Here is a 16,352-nt window from a genome sequence, read left to right as displayed (position 1 = left end):
TATGGCACTTTTTAAAAAAAAATCTCAGGGCTAGGACGAAGAGACATTACTGGGGCCTGCTCGAGGCAATCGACGAATAACAGGATGGTTGTGATTGTGATTGTGTGAACCTACTGAGTGTGGAATGGAGGAGGGAAGAAGGGGAGGTGAAAGCATGGTCTGTCCTGGCTGCCTACTCCCACCCCCGTGCAGGGCTGTGAGCGACAAGAAGGGGCAGTGGGGGCGTGGGGCAGGGACAGTCACCTGCTCGGGGCTGTAGCAGTGGTAGCGGGCCCTGAGGCCCTCAGCGAGGTTCTTCAGCACAGCCTGCAGGAATAGGGACAGGTCAGCCTCATGTGGGGACCCCGTCCCCTCACGCGCTTCCTCCTTCTCCCCGGCCCAGTGCTCCCGTCCGAACTGAAGGGGCCACAGTTCTGTCCACAGGGGGCCACGTTCTGATCCACACTTGGGGGGAAGTGAATGCGAGCACGGCCATGCCAGGGCTGGCCACTTTGGCCATAGCCCTTCCGAGTGCCCCTCGGGAGCAGCTTCTTGAGAGGACTTACGGGGGGCACCTGGTCATCACATTTGTAGGTGACAATATGGATGAAGACACACCGGCCCAGCACCAACTGCTGGACGTAATCAGATAGGATTTCCGAAGACTGGTCCGGGCTGGGCGTGGGGACACAGGGAAGGAGACAAGAGGGCAGCTCAAGTCAGATCACTTGGAGAACATTCCAGAGCAAAACGATGCCTTCCGGGGAGAGGAGGGAGAGCACAGGCCTTGCCAGGCTGCCAACCCCAGTTTGGATCCCCACCACCACGTCCGGTCCCCCAGACACGGTCAGGGGTCACTTCTCAGCACAGAGCCAGGACTAGCTTTGGGTACCACTGGATGTGACATAAACACACACACACACACACACACACACACACACACACACATAGGAAGGGGACTGGAGTCATAGCACAGCTGGTATATTGCTTGGGTTGGATCCCCGGCACCCCATATGGACCCCTGAGCACTGCCAGGAGTGAGTCCTGAGCAGAGCCAGGGGCACCAATGCTACCCCCACTCCCAACAAAAGCAAATTAATAAAAAATAAAATAAAATAAAATAAGTAAGACAAAGAAAGAAAGAAAATGCTAAGTCCCAGGAAACGTTTACCCAAACTGAAGGACCGTCTGCAGGCCAGGCCTGGTGAGGAAGAGGCAGGGCTGAGCCCCCGAACCTGTGACCCCTCCTGGCCTGCCCTGGCTGCCTGACCCTAAGCCAAGTGCAGGGGATGGGAAGGGCGGGTCCCCCGCCAAGGGTACACCAAGGTCACGCGCTAAGGTCTTTCCTCAGACAACTGGCTCTCTGGCCCCTCTCAGAAGACACACCAGCTCCCCATGATGGTCACCAGAGAATCCAGCCCTCTCACAGCGAGGGTCTTCCGCAGGGCCTGCAGGAGGTTGCTCCCCCGTTCGGGCTGCAGGGTCTGCACCCAGAGCTTCAGTTCCTGGAGCCTGTGGGAGACAGCGGTAGATCATCACAGTGGCCGACCAGGCAGGGGAACGAGGCTCACGAGGCTCACTGACACCTAAGAAGAACATCAGAGGGCCAGAGAGATAGGGTGGGAGATACACACACACACACACACACACACACACACACACACACACACACATACCCCAGATAGGACAAGGGCTAAGGTACCTGCATTTTACACACACGCACATATACACACTCATAAATAGGACAGGGGTAAGGTGCCTATATCTTACACACACACATACACACACACACGAGAGAGAGAGAGAGAGAGAGAGAGAGAGAGAGAGAGAGAGAGGACAGGGGTAAGGTACCTGCATTTTACACACAAGCACATACACACACACAGATAGGATGAGGTAAGGCGCCTGAATCTTACACACACACACACACACACACACACACACACACACACACACACCCCAGAGAGATAGGACGGGGGTAAGGTGTTTGCATCTTACACAAACACACACACACCAGAGAGATAGGACAGGGGGTAGGTTATCTGCATTTTATACACACACACACACACACACACACACATTCCAAATAAAGGACTACTCATCTATATAGTGGAGTAGGACACAGACATCAAAAATGGTGAGAAGGGATGTGCAGGAAGGAAGACTTATATGCTGCAATTTATCCTTCTGTACTATTTGAATTTTCTAATTTTATAATTATTTTTTTCTTTTTGGGTCACATCTGGCAATACTCTTGGCTCTGTACTCAGGAATTACTCCTGGCGGTGCTCAGGGGACCATATGGGATGCTGGGAATCGAACCCGGGTCAGCCGTGTACATGGCAAACGCCCTACCCGTTGTGCTATCACTCCAGCCCCCTTTGTTTTTGTTTTTTTGGGTCACGCCCGGCGGTGCTCAGGGATTACTCCTGGCTTCGCACTCAGGAATTATTCCTGGTGGTGCTCGGGGGACCATATAGGATACTGGGAATCAAACCCGGGTTGGCCACGTGCAAGGCAAATGCCTTACCCGCTGTGCTATCGCTCCAGCCCCTGAATTTTATAATTTTTATATTTTATAATTTTTTGTTTGTTTTGGGGCCACATCTGGCAGTACTCAGGCCTTACTCCTGACTCTGTGCCTAGGGGTTGCTCCTGGCAGTGCTTGGGGGGACCCTATGCAGTACCAGGGCTCGAACCCAGGTAATCTGCATGCAAGACAAGTGCCTTATGCACTGGACTATCTCTCTAGCCCTAATGTTTACATTTTCTTCTACTTCTTTTGTTTGTTTGTTTGTTTGTTTTTTTGAGGGCCACAGCTGATGATGCTCAAGGCTTACTCCTGGCTCTGTGCTCAGGAATCACTCCTGGAGATGCTCGGGGGACCATATGGGATGTTAGGGATGAAATCCAGTCAGGCACGTGCAAGGCAAACCCCCTCCCGTCTGTACTATCGCTCCAGCCCCTGTTTGAATTTTCTTAATGAGCTACTGTCATAAGCAGGAAATTCTGTCTGATTTGTTGGATCAACATGGTGCTAGGGTTGGGAGCTGGCACATAGGAGTGGGGACATTGCTCTGCTTGCAGGAGGCCTAAGTTCCACCCCCAGCGCCACAAAGCCAGCGCCAAGCTCCGCCGAGAGCTCCCCAGCACTGCTGCATGGGCACCTTCCCCCGATGAAACAGAACAAAGCAGCCCCCAGACGGGGCGAGGGGGATCATGGCTGACTCATTTCCGCTTTGCAGATGGCTCATGAAAATGACCCTGTCCCTAAATTGCTGGCATCTTGTCTTTCTGCTTTTGAGAATGGTCTCCTTGCACTTGCATATATGTGAGGGTCTGGAATGTGCTGTTTCTTTTGTCTTTTTAAAAATATTATTGGGGGGCTGGAGTTACAGCACAGCGGGGAGGGTGTTTGCCTTGCACACGGCCGACCCGGGTTCGATCCCCAGCATTCCATATGGTCCCCTGCGCACCACCAGGAATAATTCCTGAGTGCAGAGCCAGGAGTAATCCCTGTGCAATGCCAGGTATGACCCAAAAAAGCAAAAAAAAAAAAAATTATTGGATCACCATGAATTACAAAATTACTCATGATTTGGGAGCTAGGACGGTAGAACAAAGGAGAGGGCTTTTGCCTTGCATGCAGTCAACCCAGGTTCGATCCCTGGCATCTCATATGGTCCCCTGAGTCTGCCAGGAGTAATTCCTGAGTGCAGAGCCAGGAGTAACCCCTGAGCATCGCTGGGTGTGACTCAAAAAGCAAAGTTACTCATGATTGAGTTTTAGGCGTACGATGCTCCAACACCAATCCCTTCCCCAGTGTCCCCTTCATTCCACTGATGTCCCCAGCTTCCTACCTGCTCACCAGCCTGCCTCTATGGCAGGCTCTTAAAAATAATTTTTTTTAGGCCACACCCAGTGATACTCCTGACTCTGACTCTGTGCTCAGGGATCACTCCTGGCAGGGACCCACATGGTGTATTAGGGATCAAATCCAGGTGGGCTGCTTGTAAGTTTCTACCCACTGCACTATCACTCCGGCCCCCTAGAGCAGGCACTTGGTACTTCCTTCCAGCACCCTTACCTCCAGAGTGACCGCTTCCCTCCCCCTTCCCTGCCTTCTCCCTGCCCTCCTACCCCGACGTGCAGCACGGTAACCCTGGGCCGAGGTCAGCGGCCACTCACGTGGAGGCGCTGACTTCCACAGGGCCTGGCCAGAGGCTGCTGCTGGTGGAGCCAAATGCCAGGATGTATAGCGCCTCCTTCCGGCTCAGCTGCTCCAGGATGAGGCTCTGTGGACAGAGGGACACTAGCAGTTGATCCTGGAGCTGGGCCAGGAGTGGGGCTGCTTGAGGCTTGACCTAGTGGCCTCAAGTGACACCAGCTTCCTGCGCTCTCCTGGGGGTGTGGCAGGGGTACCTGGCACGCAGGCTCTGTGCATGGGGGATGGAGCACTGAGTGCGGAGTGCTGGTCAGCCTGGAGCAGGTCCCGACCAAGGCCACATGCTTACACACTGGGAGCGGGTGGGGAGGCATCTTCGCTGGAGCCCCAGCATGCGCTGGCGTAGGACCCTGGCCCCTGCACTGTGCCCCCGGGGGACAGGAGTTGGGAACAGAGGCTGGCTGGAGCAGTGACCACGATGCTGGTTAATGCTCATGATGCCGGGGACCATTCCGCAGTCCCAGGCTCCATCTTTTTCCCAGCAGCTCCCATGTGACCCGCAGGCTGCCCACACAGCTTAACCCTGAGAGTATCAGACTCCCTGGGGCATCTTCGGAAATAGCTCTGAGGACTGTCCCCAAGGGGCTGCACTCATACCTGTAGCCTGACGCGGCTAAAATAGGGACCAGGCACAGAGTGGTTAGAGCCGTGATGGTTCTCAAAGCAAAGCTGTAGGGGTTCCCCCAAGAACATGCATGCTTCCCCCAACACACACACACACACACACACGCACACACATATACTCACGCACACACACATGCATGCACACGCACACACATCCCACTCCTGGAGTGTAGATGGCAGATCCCAAGGTCTGGAATCAGGCCTTGGGTCTGACTCCAGTATTCTCTGCTCCTGTGTCATGGACAAGTCACATAGCCCAGAAGCGCCGGGAAGCCAGGAGGCCAGGTTCAGCTCTGCAGGGCTGAGTCTAGCGCAGTCCCGTTCCTCACGCCTCTTTCCAGGGACCTGGCAGCACCACAACGAGCTCTAGGGACTGCCCTGGTGAGAACACTCGAAGCTCACACCCCACCTCAAATGACTGAGCTCATCCACTACAGGAAGTGCTAATTAGCTGAGCCTGCGGGGGGGATGCTGGGGACACCCCATTTTGCATTTGCTGATGTGGCCGTCCTCCACCCAGGATGACAGAGCAGGACTCCCAGCCCAGGAGACTCACCTCCAGGTCTTCGAGGAACTCCTTCTTCTGAGAGCTGCTGCGGAACACCGACATGTGGATGAGGATGCCGACCCTCTCTCCGTGAATGAGGCCAAACACCTGGAACCAAAGAGGCCAGGGGAGGGGACTGGAGCAATAGCACAGTGGGTAGGGCATTTGCCTTGAACGCAGACGACCCAGGTTCGATTCCCAACGACCCGGGTTCGATTCCCATATGGTTCCCCAAGCACTGCCAGGAATAATTCCTGAGTGCAGAGCCAGGAGTAACCCCTGCGCATCGCTGGGTGTGACCCAAAAAGCAGGGGAAGAAAAAAAAAAAGACAAAGAGGCTGGGGAGAGCACCTAGTTTAGCTCTGTGTGTCTCCACATTTGCCATGGATAGTTCTGCCGGTGCATGGCTATGGCTGTGGCGGCCTATTCTTGGAGTCTTCTCCACCTTAACAGTAACTGTCCAATGACTGGAGTGATAGTACAGCGGGGGGGGGGGGGGGGGGGGGGGCGGTGTGTGCTTGTTTGGCACACCCCCTGACCCGGGTTCCATCTATGGCACTCCATGTGGTCCCCGAGCATGGCCAAGCACTCGGCTGACCTGGCCAAGCCAGGTTTGATTCCTCTGCCCCTCTCAGAGAGCCCGGCAAGCTACCGAGAGTATCTCGCCCGCACTGCAAAGCCTGGCAAGCTACCCATGATGTATCCGATATGCCAAACACAGTAACAAGTCTCACAATGGAGTTGTTACTGGGCCTGCTCAAGCAAAACCATGAACAACGGGAGGACAGTGACAGTGACAGTGACAGTGACTAATAAAACGAAGGGGCTGGAGAGTTAGCACAGGAGGAATGGGTATGCTATGGTCCCCTGAGCCCACCAGGAGCGATCCCTGAGTGCAGAGCCAGGAGTAAGCCCTGAACACAGCCAGGTATGGCCCCCAAACCTAATAATAATCATCATCATCATCATCATCATCATCACAGTCACGGCCCTCCCGTTGTTTATTGATTTGCTCGAGCAGGCCCAGTAACGTCTCCATCATGAGACTTGTTACTGTGTTTGGCATATTGAATATGTCATGGGTAGCTTGCCAGGCTTTGCCATACGAGCGAGATACTCTCAGTAGCTTGCCGGGCTCTCCATGCCATATATATATATACATATATATACATATATACATATACATATATATGTATATATATAATATTTTCTCAGTGTTTACTACCTTGTCATATTATTGGGACAATTGATATTATTATTATAATATATTATTGTATTATATAATAATAATAATAATATGGAGATTAAAGCAAAGCCCCCTTCGTAAGATAAGAAGTTGGAGACCCAGTCCCCCCAGTTGATGCTCATTTATCTGAATGTTCCCCCAAGTCTTTCTTTAAAGTTCCCCCAACTCTGACCCATGCGGGACAGCTGGCTGAAGCTCATGGGCTGGAGGAGTATTTCTGTGAATTTCTACAGGTGTTTTGGTTCGCTTCATTTGTTGGGGTTTGGGTTTGGGGCCACACCAGCAAGCGTTCAGGGCTTATTTCTGGCTCTGTTCAGGGATCACTCCTGGCGCGCTTATATGGGGTGCTGGGATCAAACCCGCTGTATGATCCTCCAGTCCCCATTTCTGTGCACTTCTAATGATATTCCTCAGGGTCATCACTCCCTCCACACCATTGCTACTGGGGGCTGCACATCTGGTCTGAGCTGTAAGGTAAATGGAATTTTTTTTTTGACATGAAATAGAGAATTCTAGCCTTCTTGGAACTAGCCCAGTCCTAATCCGCCTCTGCATACTCTCCTGCCATCCTGATCTGCCTCATACCTCTGCACACTCTGGCCTCAAACCTACCCAGCCCATCATAAGTCCTGCCACGTTGCTTCCTAATTTGCCCCAATCTCCTATTTCTCACCCCCTCCACCCACACCCCTCAAGGCACCTTCACCCTCGGCCTCCTTGGTCGAGGCCTCCTTCCTTCCCTTCTTTTGGGGTCTGTTCAAACATCTCCTCCTTGACTACTCTGTGGACTTGACTACTCCCATTCTTTGTACTCCACAATCAGTTTTAGGAAGCAGCCAAGTGATCATTTTTTTTTGGGGGGGAGGCAGGGATGCATACCTGGTGATGTTCAGGGATTACTCCTGGCTCTGTGTTCAGGTACCACTCCTAGCAGGACTCAGGACACTATATGGGGTGCCAGGAATTGAACCTGGGTCAGCCACGTGCAAGGCAAATGCCCATCCCGCTGTGCTATCATTCCAGTCCCGCAAGTGATCATTTTAAACTGGAGTCACAGGAGGGATGGGGCGATAGTACAGTGGGGAGGGCATTTGCCTTGCATGTGGCTGACTTGCGTTCGATCCCCAGTATCCCATAGGGCCCCCCCGAGCACTGTCAGGAGTGATTCCTGAGTGCAGAGCCAGGAATAATCCCTGAGCATTGCTGGGTGTGACTCAAAAAGACAAACAAACAAACAAAAACTGGAGTCAGATCATGTCACCTCCGGCCTAAAACCTTCCCCAGCAGCAGGAAAGTTCAACTCGGCAAGGCCTCCCTAAGCCCACCTCTGCCCTCATCTCCACCCTCCCTGTGCTTCCTCTGGGCTCACTCCATGGTCTGCCTGTAGTTTCTGCAATGTGCCAAGCTAGCTCCACACTCGCTTTTCCTCTTCCGGGAACATTCTCAGCCATCTATGTGGCTCCTTCCTTCCCTTCTTTTGGGGTCTGTTCAAACATCTCCTCCTTGACTGCTCTGTGGAAGGAACTGCCCCCCTAGCCCATCTACTCCCTCACCCTCTTTTGCTACTCAGGCATTATTCCCAGCTCAGTGCTCAGAGGACTAAACCTGGACCTCTTGATTGCAATGCATGCTGACTCAGCCTATAGTGCTCTCTCTCTCTCTCTCCCTCCCTCTCTTCTCCCTCTCTCTCCTCCCATTCTCTCTTCTCTCTCTCCCTCCCTCCTTCCCTCCCATTCTGTCCCTGATCTTGTACATGATTTTCTGACTCCCATAAGCTCCATGAAGGACAATCTTTGCTACTGGACATGTTTGTACCCCCAGTTCCAGAATGGTCCTGAGTCCTCGTAATTATTTGTAATTATTTGCCAGTATTTGTGGAATTCATGATCCAAATGAAACAAGAATCTCCCAGGATATCAGAAATCTTCAAGGCTCAAAAGAAGTTCAAATTTTGGCTGCAACAATAGTACAACAGGTAGGACACATGCCTTGAATGTCCTGATCCCCACCAAGAGTGATCCCTGAGCACAGAGCCAGAAGAAAGTACCCAGCACTGCTGGGTGTGAGCCAACCTGCCCCCCACCCTGCCCCGCAAAAAAAAGAAAAAGCAAAAAGAAGTTCAAATTTGGAGACTTGTCTATTTCTTTCAAAATGTGAGATAGGGCTGGAGAGAGGTCAATGGACAGTACATGCTTTGCATGCTGGTGGCCCAGGTTCAACCTGGTCCCCTGAGCATCGCCAAGAGTGACTCCCTAGCACAGAGCTGGGAGTAGCCCCCTGAGAAGTGCTGGGTATGGCCCCCAAAGAAAACAAACAGGACATTTCAAGAAAGCAGCCCGGGAGGTAGCTCCGTGGCATAGCATTAGCCTTGCACGGGTGAGACTTTGGTTTCTCTGCCACTAAAATTATAGACATTTATTTATCTCACAGAATAATTGTATCAGCCCAGGAGGGAATTACAGCCCTGAGAAGCCTCCCGACAGAAGGCAGCTACAAAAAGAAAATGTCACTATTTTAGGGTTTTTTGTTTGTTTGATTTTTTTTGATTGATTGATTGGTTTTAAGGCCACATCTGGTGGTCCTTAGGATCTGTTCATGCCTCTCTGTCTGGCAAGTGCCATTCCCACTGCACTATCTCTGCATCCCTGTCAGGAGGCCACACCTGGCTGTGCTCAGGGCTTACTGTTGGTTCTGTGCTCAAGGATCACTGCTGGCGGTGTTTGGGGGAACCACATGGGATGGTCACGTACAAAGCCAGCACCCTATCCGCTGTACTATCTCTCTGGCCCCCAAATCAGACTTTCAAGAAAAGTTATTTTAAGAGAGCATTGAGAGCTGGAGCGATAGTACAGTGGGTAGGGCGTTTGCTTTGCACATTGTCAACTCGGGTTCAATCCTCAGCATCCCATATGGTCCCCCAAGCACTGCTAGGAGTAATTCAGGAGCACAGCGCCAGGAGTAACCCCTGAGCATCGCTGGGTAAGGTAAGGTAAGGTAAAGGCCCTCCCGTTGATCGTCGATTTGCTCGAGCGGGCCCAGTAACTTCTCCATTGGAGACTTTGTTGTTACTGTGTCTGGCATATCGAATACTCTCGGTAGCTTGCCGGGCTCTCCGAGAGGGGCGGAGGAATCGCAAATCGCTGGGTATGACCCAAAAAGAAAAAAAAAAGAGAGAGAGAGTATTGAAACTGAAAAACATAAAAATAACATAAAATAAAAAGTTCTGTGCAGAGGATGAGCCTGAGTTTGAGGTTTGGGGGTTGACGAGACCTTTATGGCTCTCACGATCTGGATCTGGTCCCTCTGCTGGTAAGAGCACCCAGTCTCTCCATGAGCTCTGCAAGGGTCTAACCCAATACCCCTTCCCACTTCCCAGATTTTCCCACCATTCCCTGCGACTGAGCCAAGTGGCACCTTCTCTTCCCTTCAGTCTGGGGACAGATATAACTAGGCACACGGAAGGGCCAGGGACATGCTTAAAGGGCTTGCGTCCACGTTGCTTATGTGGGAGTCTCAGGTTGAGTCCCAGGCACAGCACAGTTCCCCTAGGGCTGGCGGAGTGCCCCCGCCCCCAGAACAAGAGTCACGCCAGAACTCGGGAGACTGAACTGACCAAGGAAGGGGAGATTCTTTCAAGGCGGAGAGCATCACCCCGCGCCTCCAGAGTGCCTGTCGGAGGATGAAACCAGCTGGCAGAGAGCAGTGCCTAGAAGATGAAGGCCAGCAGTGCCAGCCACCCGGGTAGAGCGGGCCTGGCATTCCTCTGTTGGGGGCTGGAAATTCCCCTTTTAGCCTGAGCCAATTTCAGCTGCGGCTCTAGCATTCACCAGGGTTGTGACAAAGCACAGATGGGAAGGAGAGAAAAGGTGGCCAGGAAGGAAATGCATCTGTTACCTTCTTGCTTTGTTCGGAGAGCCACCGAATTCTCTGTTGGTAGAGATGAATCGCTCTGTCAAAACACAAGACCCGTCACACTGAGGTCAGCCCCATCACTGAGAAACAGCCAGGCGCCTGGGCACGGAATGGGTAGCAGGACTTGGGGTTTTATTTTATTTTGTTTTTTGGGTCACACCCAGAGATGCACAGGGGTTACTCCTGGTTCTGCATTCAGGAATGACTCCTGGCGGTGTTCGGGGGACCATATGGGATGCTGGAAATCTAACCCGGGTCAGTCGTGTGCAAGTCAAATACCCTACCCACTGTACTATCACTCCAGCCCCAGGACTTGGTTTTGAATGTGGCCAACACATGGGGCTAAGATGAGGTGACGTGGAAAAGTGACAGCATCAGTGTGCCATGGACCAAGGGTATAGAGGAGGCTGTTTGGGGGTCCATGACACATCACCAGTGACTGCTATGGTGGAACTCGTGTGTGTGTGTGTGTGTGTTTGTGTTTTTTTTTGTGTGTGTGTGTGTGTGTAGGCTGGAGAGTGTCCTCAAAGGACCCTAGAAACCCTTGATTTTTCCCAAATCAGTGTCTTCCTCAAACGGCAGCTTCTGGCCTCCTGGAGATGGTCCAGAGGTGGTGGGACAGCAGGTCCTCCGGGCATTTGATTGGTCTTTGTTTATTTGTTTGGGGGTCACACGAAGCAGTGCTCAGGGAGTGCTCCTGGTGTGCTGGGGGGTGGACCATATCGGGTGCTAGAGATCGAACCTGGGTTGGCCTGAGAACAGAGCTTTGCAAAACCAGGGGCTGGGTGGAGGGAGCTCCCACCAGCAGCTCCCGTTCTGCACTCAGTCTCTAGAATTAAACACAATGAACCTTGCTGAGAGGCCTGAGTGACAGTACAGTGGGGAAGGCATTTTCCTTGCTCACAGCCAATCAGGGTTCAATTCCTCGCATCCCATATGGTCCCTTGAGCAACACCAGGAATAATTCCCAAATGCAGAGCCAGGAGTATTCCCTGAACATCTCCAGGTGTGGCCCCAAAAAGCCAGAAAAAAAAAAGAAAAGAAAAAAATGAACCTTGTTGAGGACAGGTAAGACCAGAAAGCCCAGAGAAGGGCAAAGACCTCTGAGATAGGAAATCACAGGCCAGTGCATGGCAGGAGGTAGCATTGTAGGGCGTACAGGCATGTGCCTAGAGCTAAGAAAATAAGCTCTACAATGAGGCATGCTTATGATTGAGATATCACAACCGTTTACTAGCTGTTTGACTCGGGGCAGGTAGGGTGACCAATTTGAGCCCCGGTTGGTTCTCTGACATGAAGATAATGAAAGGCAGGACATGTGGCTCAGGGACAATGTCTATATCTCACAGGTGTGGGATCTGCTGATTTCCAGCACCACAGGAAAGAAAGGGAGGGAGGGAGAGTGAGAGAGGGAGGGAGAGAGAGAGAGAGAGAGGAGAGAGAAGACAGTAGCAGAACTCTCTCAAGCCAATTTTAGCCCATTTGTCATAAGTGTCCTAAAAGTGAATTCTCTAAAGTGACCAATTAACATTAAAAGAGCTGAACATTCATTAAATACTGAATCTGCAATTAAGACAAATCAACCAGACATTAGAATTCTTGAAGGTCAATGTTAACCTTCAGCCCAGTAAGATTTGCATGAAAGCCCCAATTAAAATGTTTTGACATGGGCCAGAGTAATAGTACAGCAAGTTGGGCATTTGCCTTGGACACAGCTGACTCGTGTTCCATCCCTGGCATCCCATATGGCTCCCCAATTACTGTCAGGGGTCATTTCTGAGTGCAGAGCCAGGAGCAATTCCTGATCATCACCAGGTGTGACTCCCCACCTCCAACCCCCCAAAAAAGTTTTGACACATCTGGCAAATCGGTCATTTGGTGAACTGCTTCTGGTGAACTGACAAGAGCAATATTAGATTTCAACTTGTCATGAGGATCCAGTAAAGCTCTTTCATGTCTTCACACAAAACTTCTGACATGTTAAGAAAGGTAAATTCTATTATTTTGGACAGATGTTTGCAAAAGTATAAAGTTCTCGAGTGATAGTGGTTGCCTTGCATGTGGCTAACCCACCTGGCTTTGGTTCCCGGCATCATTTATGGTTCCCCCAGCACACCAGGAATGATCCCTGAGCACAGAGCCAGGAGTAACCCCTGAGCACTGCTGGGTATGGCCCCAAAATCAACAAAAAATAATCATGAGGCTGTGGTTTATGCTCAGTCAAGGGCATCCTAGGTTTTGAAGGGTGGATGCAAATTGAGACAGTCCAACTTGGTTTTTTTTTTTTCTTTTTGGGCCACACTTGACGATGCTCAGGGAGTCCTCCTGGCTCTGCACTCAGGAATCACCCCTGGCGATGCTCAGGGGACCATATGGGATGCTGGAAATTGAACCCGGGTAACCGCATTCAAGGCAAATGCCCTACCCACTGTGCTATTGCTCCAACCCCAGTCCAACGTTTTTATGAAAGACAAGAGGAAATTTGGGGCCAAAATTGGGACAAGTCCTTTCCAAGGTTTCACAGAAATGATTGTCTGCATGAAGTTATCTGGGGCTGGAAGACTGAAAAACAAGTTCTGAGGCTGTTGGGAGGCTGATTGCGACACAGACTTACTCATTGAGCTTTGATTCGAATTGGTAGAGAATCCGGGTGGAGAAGTGTATTTTCTTCATGCCACCACATCCGTCGTCCTCCCTGCAGAGAGCTGGCATTAGGAGGGGGCCTCCGGGCCCTGCAGACAGGGGCCGAGCGGAATAGCTCCAGACTTACCGCAGAGCCAGGCCCTGCCTGAGGAGGTCAGTCACGGTGAGTTTCCTAAACTTTAGACTGTGAGTGGAAAGCCAGTCTTCGTCGTCCTCCCACGCCGAGGGTGGGGTCTCACTCCCCTGCAGCCTCTGCGGGGCGACAGTCAGAGTCAAACAGGAAACGGGAGGGAAGGCCAGGCTGAAGGTGCGCTTGAGACCCCGCGTGAGGCTATCAGAGCGTGACCGGCCCGGAACAGTCCTTGCTTTCTCAAACAGGGGGAGGAGGTGACTCTGAGTGGGGGTCCATGCTTGAGCCAGCAGCCTGGAAATGCTCAGCATCACTCCTCACCTCAGCCCCAGTATGCCACAAGACAGGGATTGCTTGCTGCATCTTGGGGCTGGAGCAATAGCACAGTGGAGAAGGTGCTTGCCTTGCAGGCGCCTGATTGGGGCTTGATCCCCAGCATCCCCTATGGTCGCCTGAGCACGGCCAGGAGTGATACCTGAGTACAGAGCCAGGAGTAAGCCCTGAGCATTGCCAGGTGTGGCCCTCCAACCCCCCCCCCCCCCCACACACACACACACACAACCACCAAAATCAAAACCCCAATCTTGTTTCATCTTGCCTTTTGAGAGACTCAGTGTGCAGAATGGCCAGATTCTAGGTGGGCTTTGAGCTTTAGTCCATGGCCTCTGCCAGAATGGCCAAGTTCCTATCTGGGGACTATCTCTGATCTGGAACCAATGCGAGAAGGCCAAATACACGCACCCTCCCAATCTCCTAGCATCCCCACCTTCCAACCAGCAGCCCCCAGCTCCCAGATTACCCCTATCCACACCCTCCTTCCTGCCACACCTAAGGCTTCTCCCCTTTCCCACCATAGACTGCCCACTCCTGCCAACTCCTGCGTGGGTAAGTGTGGAATAAAGGACCTGGGCTGGCTCTTATCTGGAAAACCTTTATTTATTTGCACACTTGCCTCCTCTGTGTCATTAAGAGCATGAGTTTTGCCCTCCTTCTCAGTGTGACAGAGGGGCAGGTCAACATTGGCTGAGTTGAAGGAAGTGTATGTGTGTGTGGGGGGGAGGGGTTACGGGGGGATATCTTCTGTTCATCCTAGAGGTCACAAGCCAGTGGACCAATATTAACAGGAAGAATTCATAGGCGACAGACCCAACTGCCTCTTGAGGCCCGTGGCCCTTACTGAAGGTCAAGCTTCTTGGTGGTGGAGCAGAAATTGTTCACAGGCAGGAAGCCGACCTCAGCAATGCTTTCTGGGAGCCAAGATGGAGAGGACTGATCCGAGCCCCAGAGCCCTGAGCCTTGCTCTCCTTCCCTGGAAGCTGCTGTTGCTTTCACGCATGCTTCAGAGCGTCAGTAGCACGGGGCATGGTCTCTGGTGTGTGGGCCCCTGGGTGTTCAAGACGGGAATGCCATTGCCTTGGGCCCAGGAAATGGCTCAAGGCCAGCATATGAGCTCTGCATACAGGAGGTTGGGGTTTGATGTCTGGCACCACTTGGTCCCACGAGCTCCTTTAGAGTGGTCCTTAAGCCGGAGCAATAGCACAGCGGGGAGGGCAACTTTCTGGGCATGTTGCGACTTGGGTTTGAAACCTGGCATCTCATATGCCCTGCCAGGAGTAATTCCTGAGTGCAGACCAGGAGTAAATCCTGAGCATCACTGGGGGTGACCCCCAACAAAACAGAAATGAAACAAACCAGAGTGGCCCTTAAGCACCCCGCAAGGAGAAGCCCTCAGCACCACCATATATGACAAAAAAAAGCACCGCAGCACTGTCTTCCCATTATTCATCGATTTGCTCGAGCGGGCGCTAGTAACGTCTCCATCGTGAGACTTGTTACTGTTTTTGGCATATCGAATACGCCACGAGGAGCCTGGCCTGGCCAAAAAAAGAAGAAAATGAAAAAAGAACCAATCCCACAAGTTTCTAAATAAGAGGTCCCCACTGAGATGACTGTTCTGCAGGACCCTCTAAGGCTGTCTCCTGCCCCTGGCAGGACACATGCTGGACCAACATCGGCCGAGGCCCTGGGTCACTGTTCCCCACTGAACATGTCTAGGTTGTCATAGCCTCCTGGCTTCCTGGTGGGATTTCCAAAAACACCAGCTCTAGAAAGTAAGTGTCGAGGCCAGAAACACAGTTCAGAGCCTAAGGCTTTTCCCTGGCCGGCAGACTAGCCTAGTTCCAGTTCCTGGCACCCCATAGAGTCCCTTGAGTGATCTCTGAGCCAGGAGGAGTGATCCCTGAGCACAGAGCCAGGAGTCAATCCAGAACACCACCGGATGTGACCCCCCAAACAAAATGGATAGGATGTGGAGGGGGGAAATGTGATAGAGAACAACAGGGTGGAAGTGGGAAGACAGATTCTACTTCTGAGGGTGGGGATGAGAGAAGGTCCTGGTCTGGAGATCTGAAGGCCAAGGAGGAGGCCGGGAACACACACTGGGGTGGGGGTGGGGCTGGGGGTGGGGGTGCATACTGGGCTGGGCTGCGAATGTTTGAAGAGAAAAGGGTTGCCCTGTGTGGCTGAGGAGAGGCTGGGAAGGCGGGCCCGGCGCAGACAGGGACCCCGCAGACCTCCCTGCGTGTCACCGTGATGGACAGCCGGGGGCGGTCCGGAGTGTGGGACATTGCACAGGGGCTGAGGAGTGGGTCTGGACTCCTGGACACATGCTGGGACTTTGGTGGAGATCCAGAGGTGCCCTGTCCATCTACTGGGGACCTGCTTGAACACTCAGCAGGTTCTGCTTAGGCTTGTGGTGAGGTGGTAGAGAAGTGCAGAGAACTCTCCTCTGAAGCTGAGCGAGCTGCCCCGGAGAGCAGAGAGGGAGAGGAGGGGACAGAGGGACAGTGGGAGACAGTCTGCTGGGGTTTCCTTCTACCAGCTTCGTTTTTATGATCTTGGTAGAGGGGTTTTGCTTGGTTTTTTGTTTTAGGTTTTTTTGGTTTGGAAGCCACACTCGGATGGGCTCAGGGCTTACTCCTGGCTCTGTGCTCAGAACTTGTTCCTGGCTCTGTGCTCAGGGATTACTCCTAGCTCTGTGCTCAAG

The 16,352-nt window shown here is 52.4% G+C and overlaps 2 protein-coding genes across 2 annotated transcripts in view; both read right to left on the bottom strand.

Annotated features, from left to right (window-relative positions):
• Positions 1 to 16,352, bottom strand: part of POLR3E (RNA polymerase III subunit E) — a 282,521-nt gene that overhangs the window by 154,539 nt on the left and 111,630 nt on the right. The gene's annotated exons all lie outside the window — the stretch shown is intronic.
• The window catches only part of VWA3A (von Willebrand factor A domain containing 3A), a 58,453-nt gene that overhangs the window by 34,525 nt on the left and 7,576 nt on the right, over positions 1 to 16,352 (bottom strand). Inside the window, exons 2-9 of the mRNA XM_056138808.1 lie at positions 13,304 to 13,428; positions 13,148 to 13,228; positions 10,516 to 10,570; positions 5,385 to 5,483; positions 4,168 to 4,274; positions 1,366 to 1,491; positions 546 to 654; positions 244 to 306 (exon numbers count right to left, since the gene is read on the bottom strand). Of these exons, the coding sequence (XP_055994783.1) occupies positions 244 to 306; positions 546 to 654; positions 1,366 to 1,491; positions 4,168 to 4,274; positions 5,385 to 5,483; positions 10,516 to 10,570; positions 13,148 to 13,228; positions 13,304 to 13,428 (765 nt within the window). The remainder of the gene's footprint in view (positions 1 to 243; positions 307 to 545; positions 655 to 1,365; positions 1,492 to 4,167; positions 4,275 to 5,384; positions 5,484 to 10,515; positions 10,571 to 13,147; positions 13,229 to 13,303; positions 13,429 to 16,352) is intronic.

Source organism: Sorex fumeus, unplaced genomic scaffold (assembly GCF_029834395.1).
Source record: "Sorex fumeus unplaced genomic scaffold, SorFum_2.1 ptg000130l, whole genome shotgun sequence".
In the NCBI taxonomy this organism is placed as follows: Eukaryota; Metazoa; Chordata; class Mammalia; order Eulipotyphla; family Soricidae; genus Sorex; species Sorex fumeus.
Note: the sequence above shows the minus strand (reverse complement) of the source record. Positions and strands in the feature narration are given on the sequence as shown.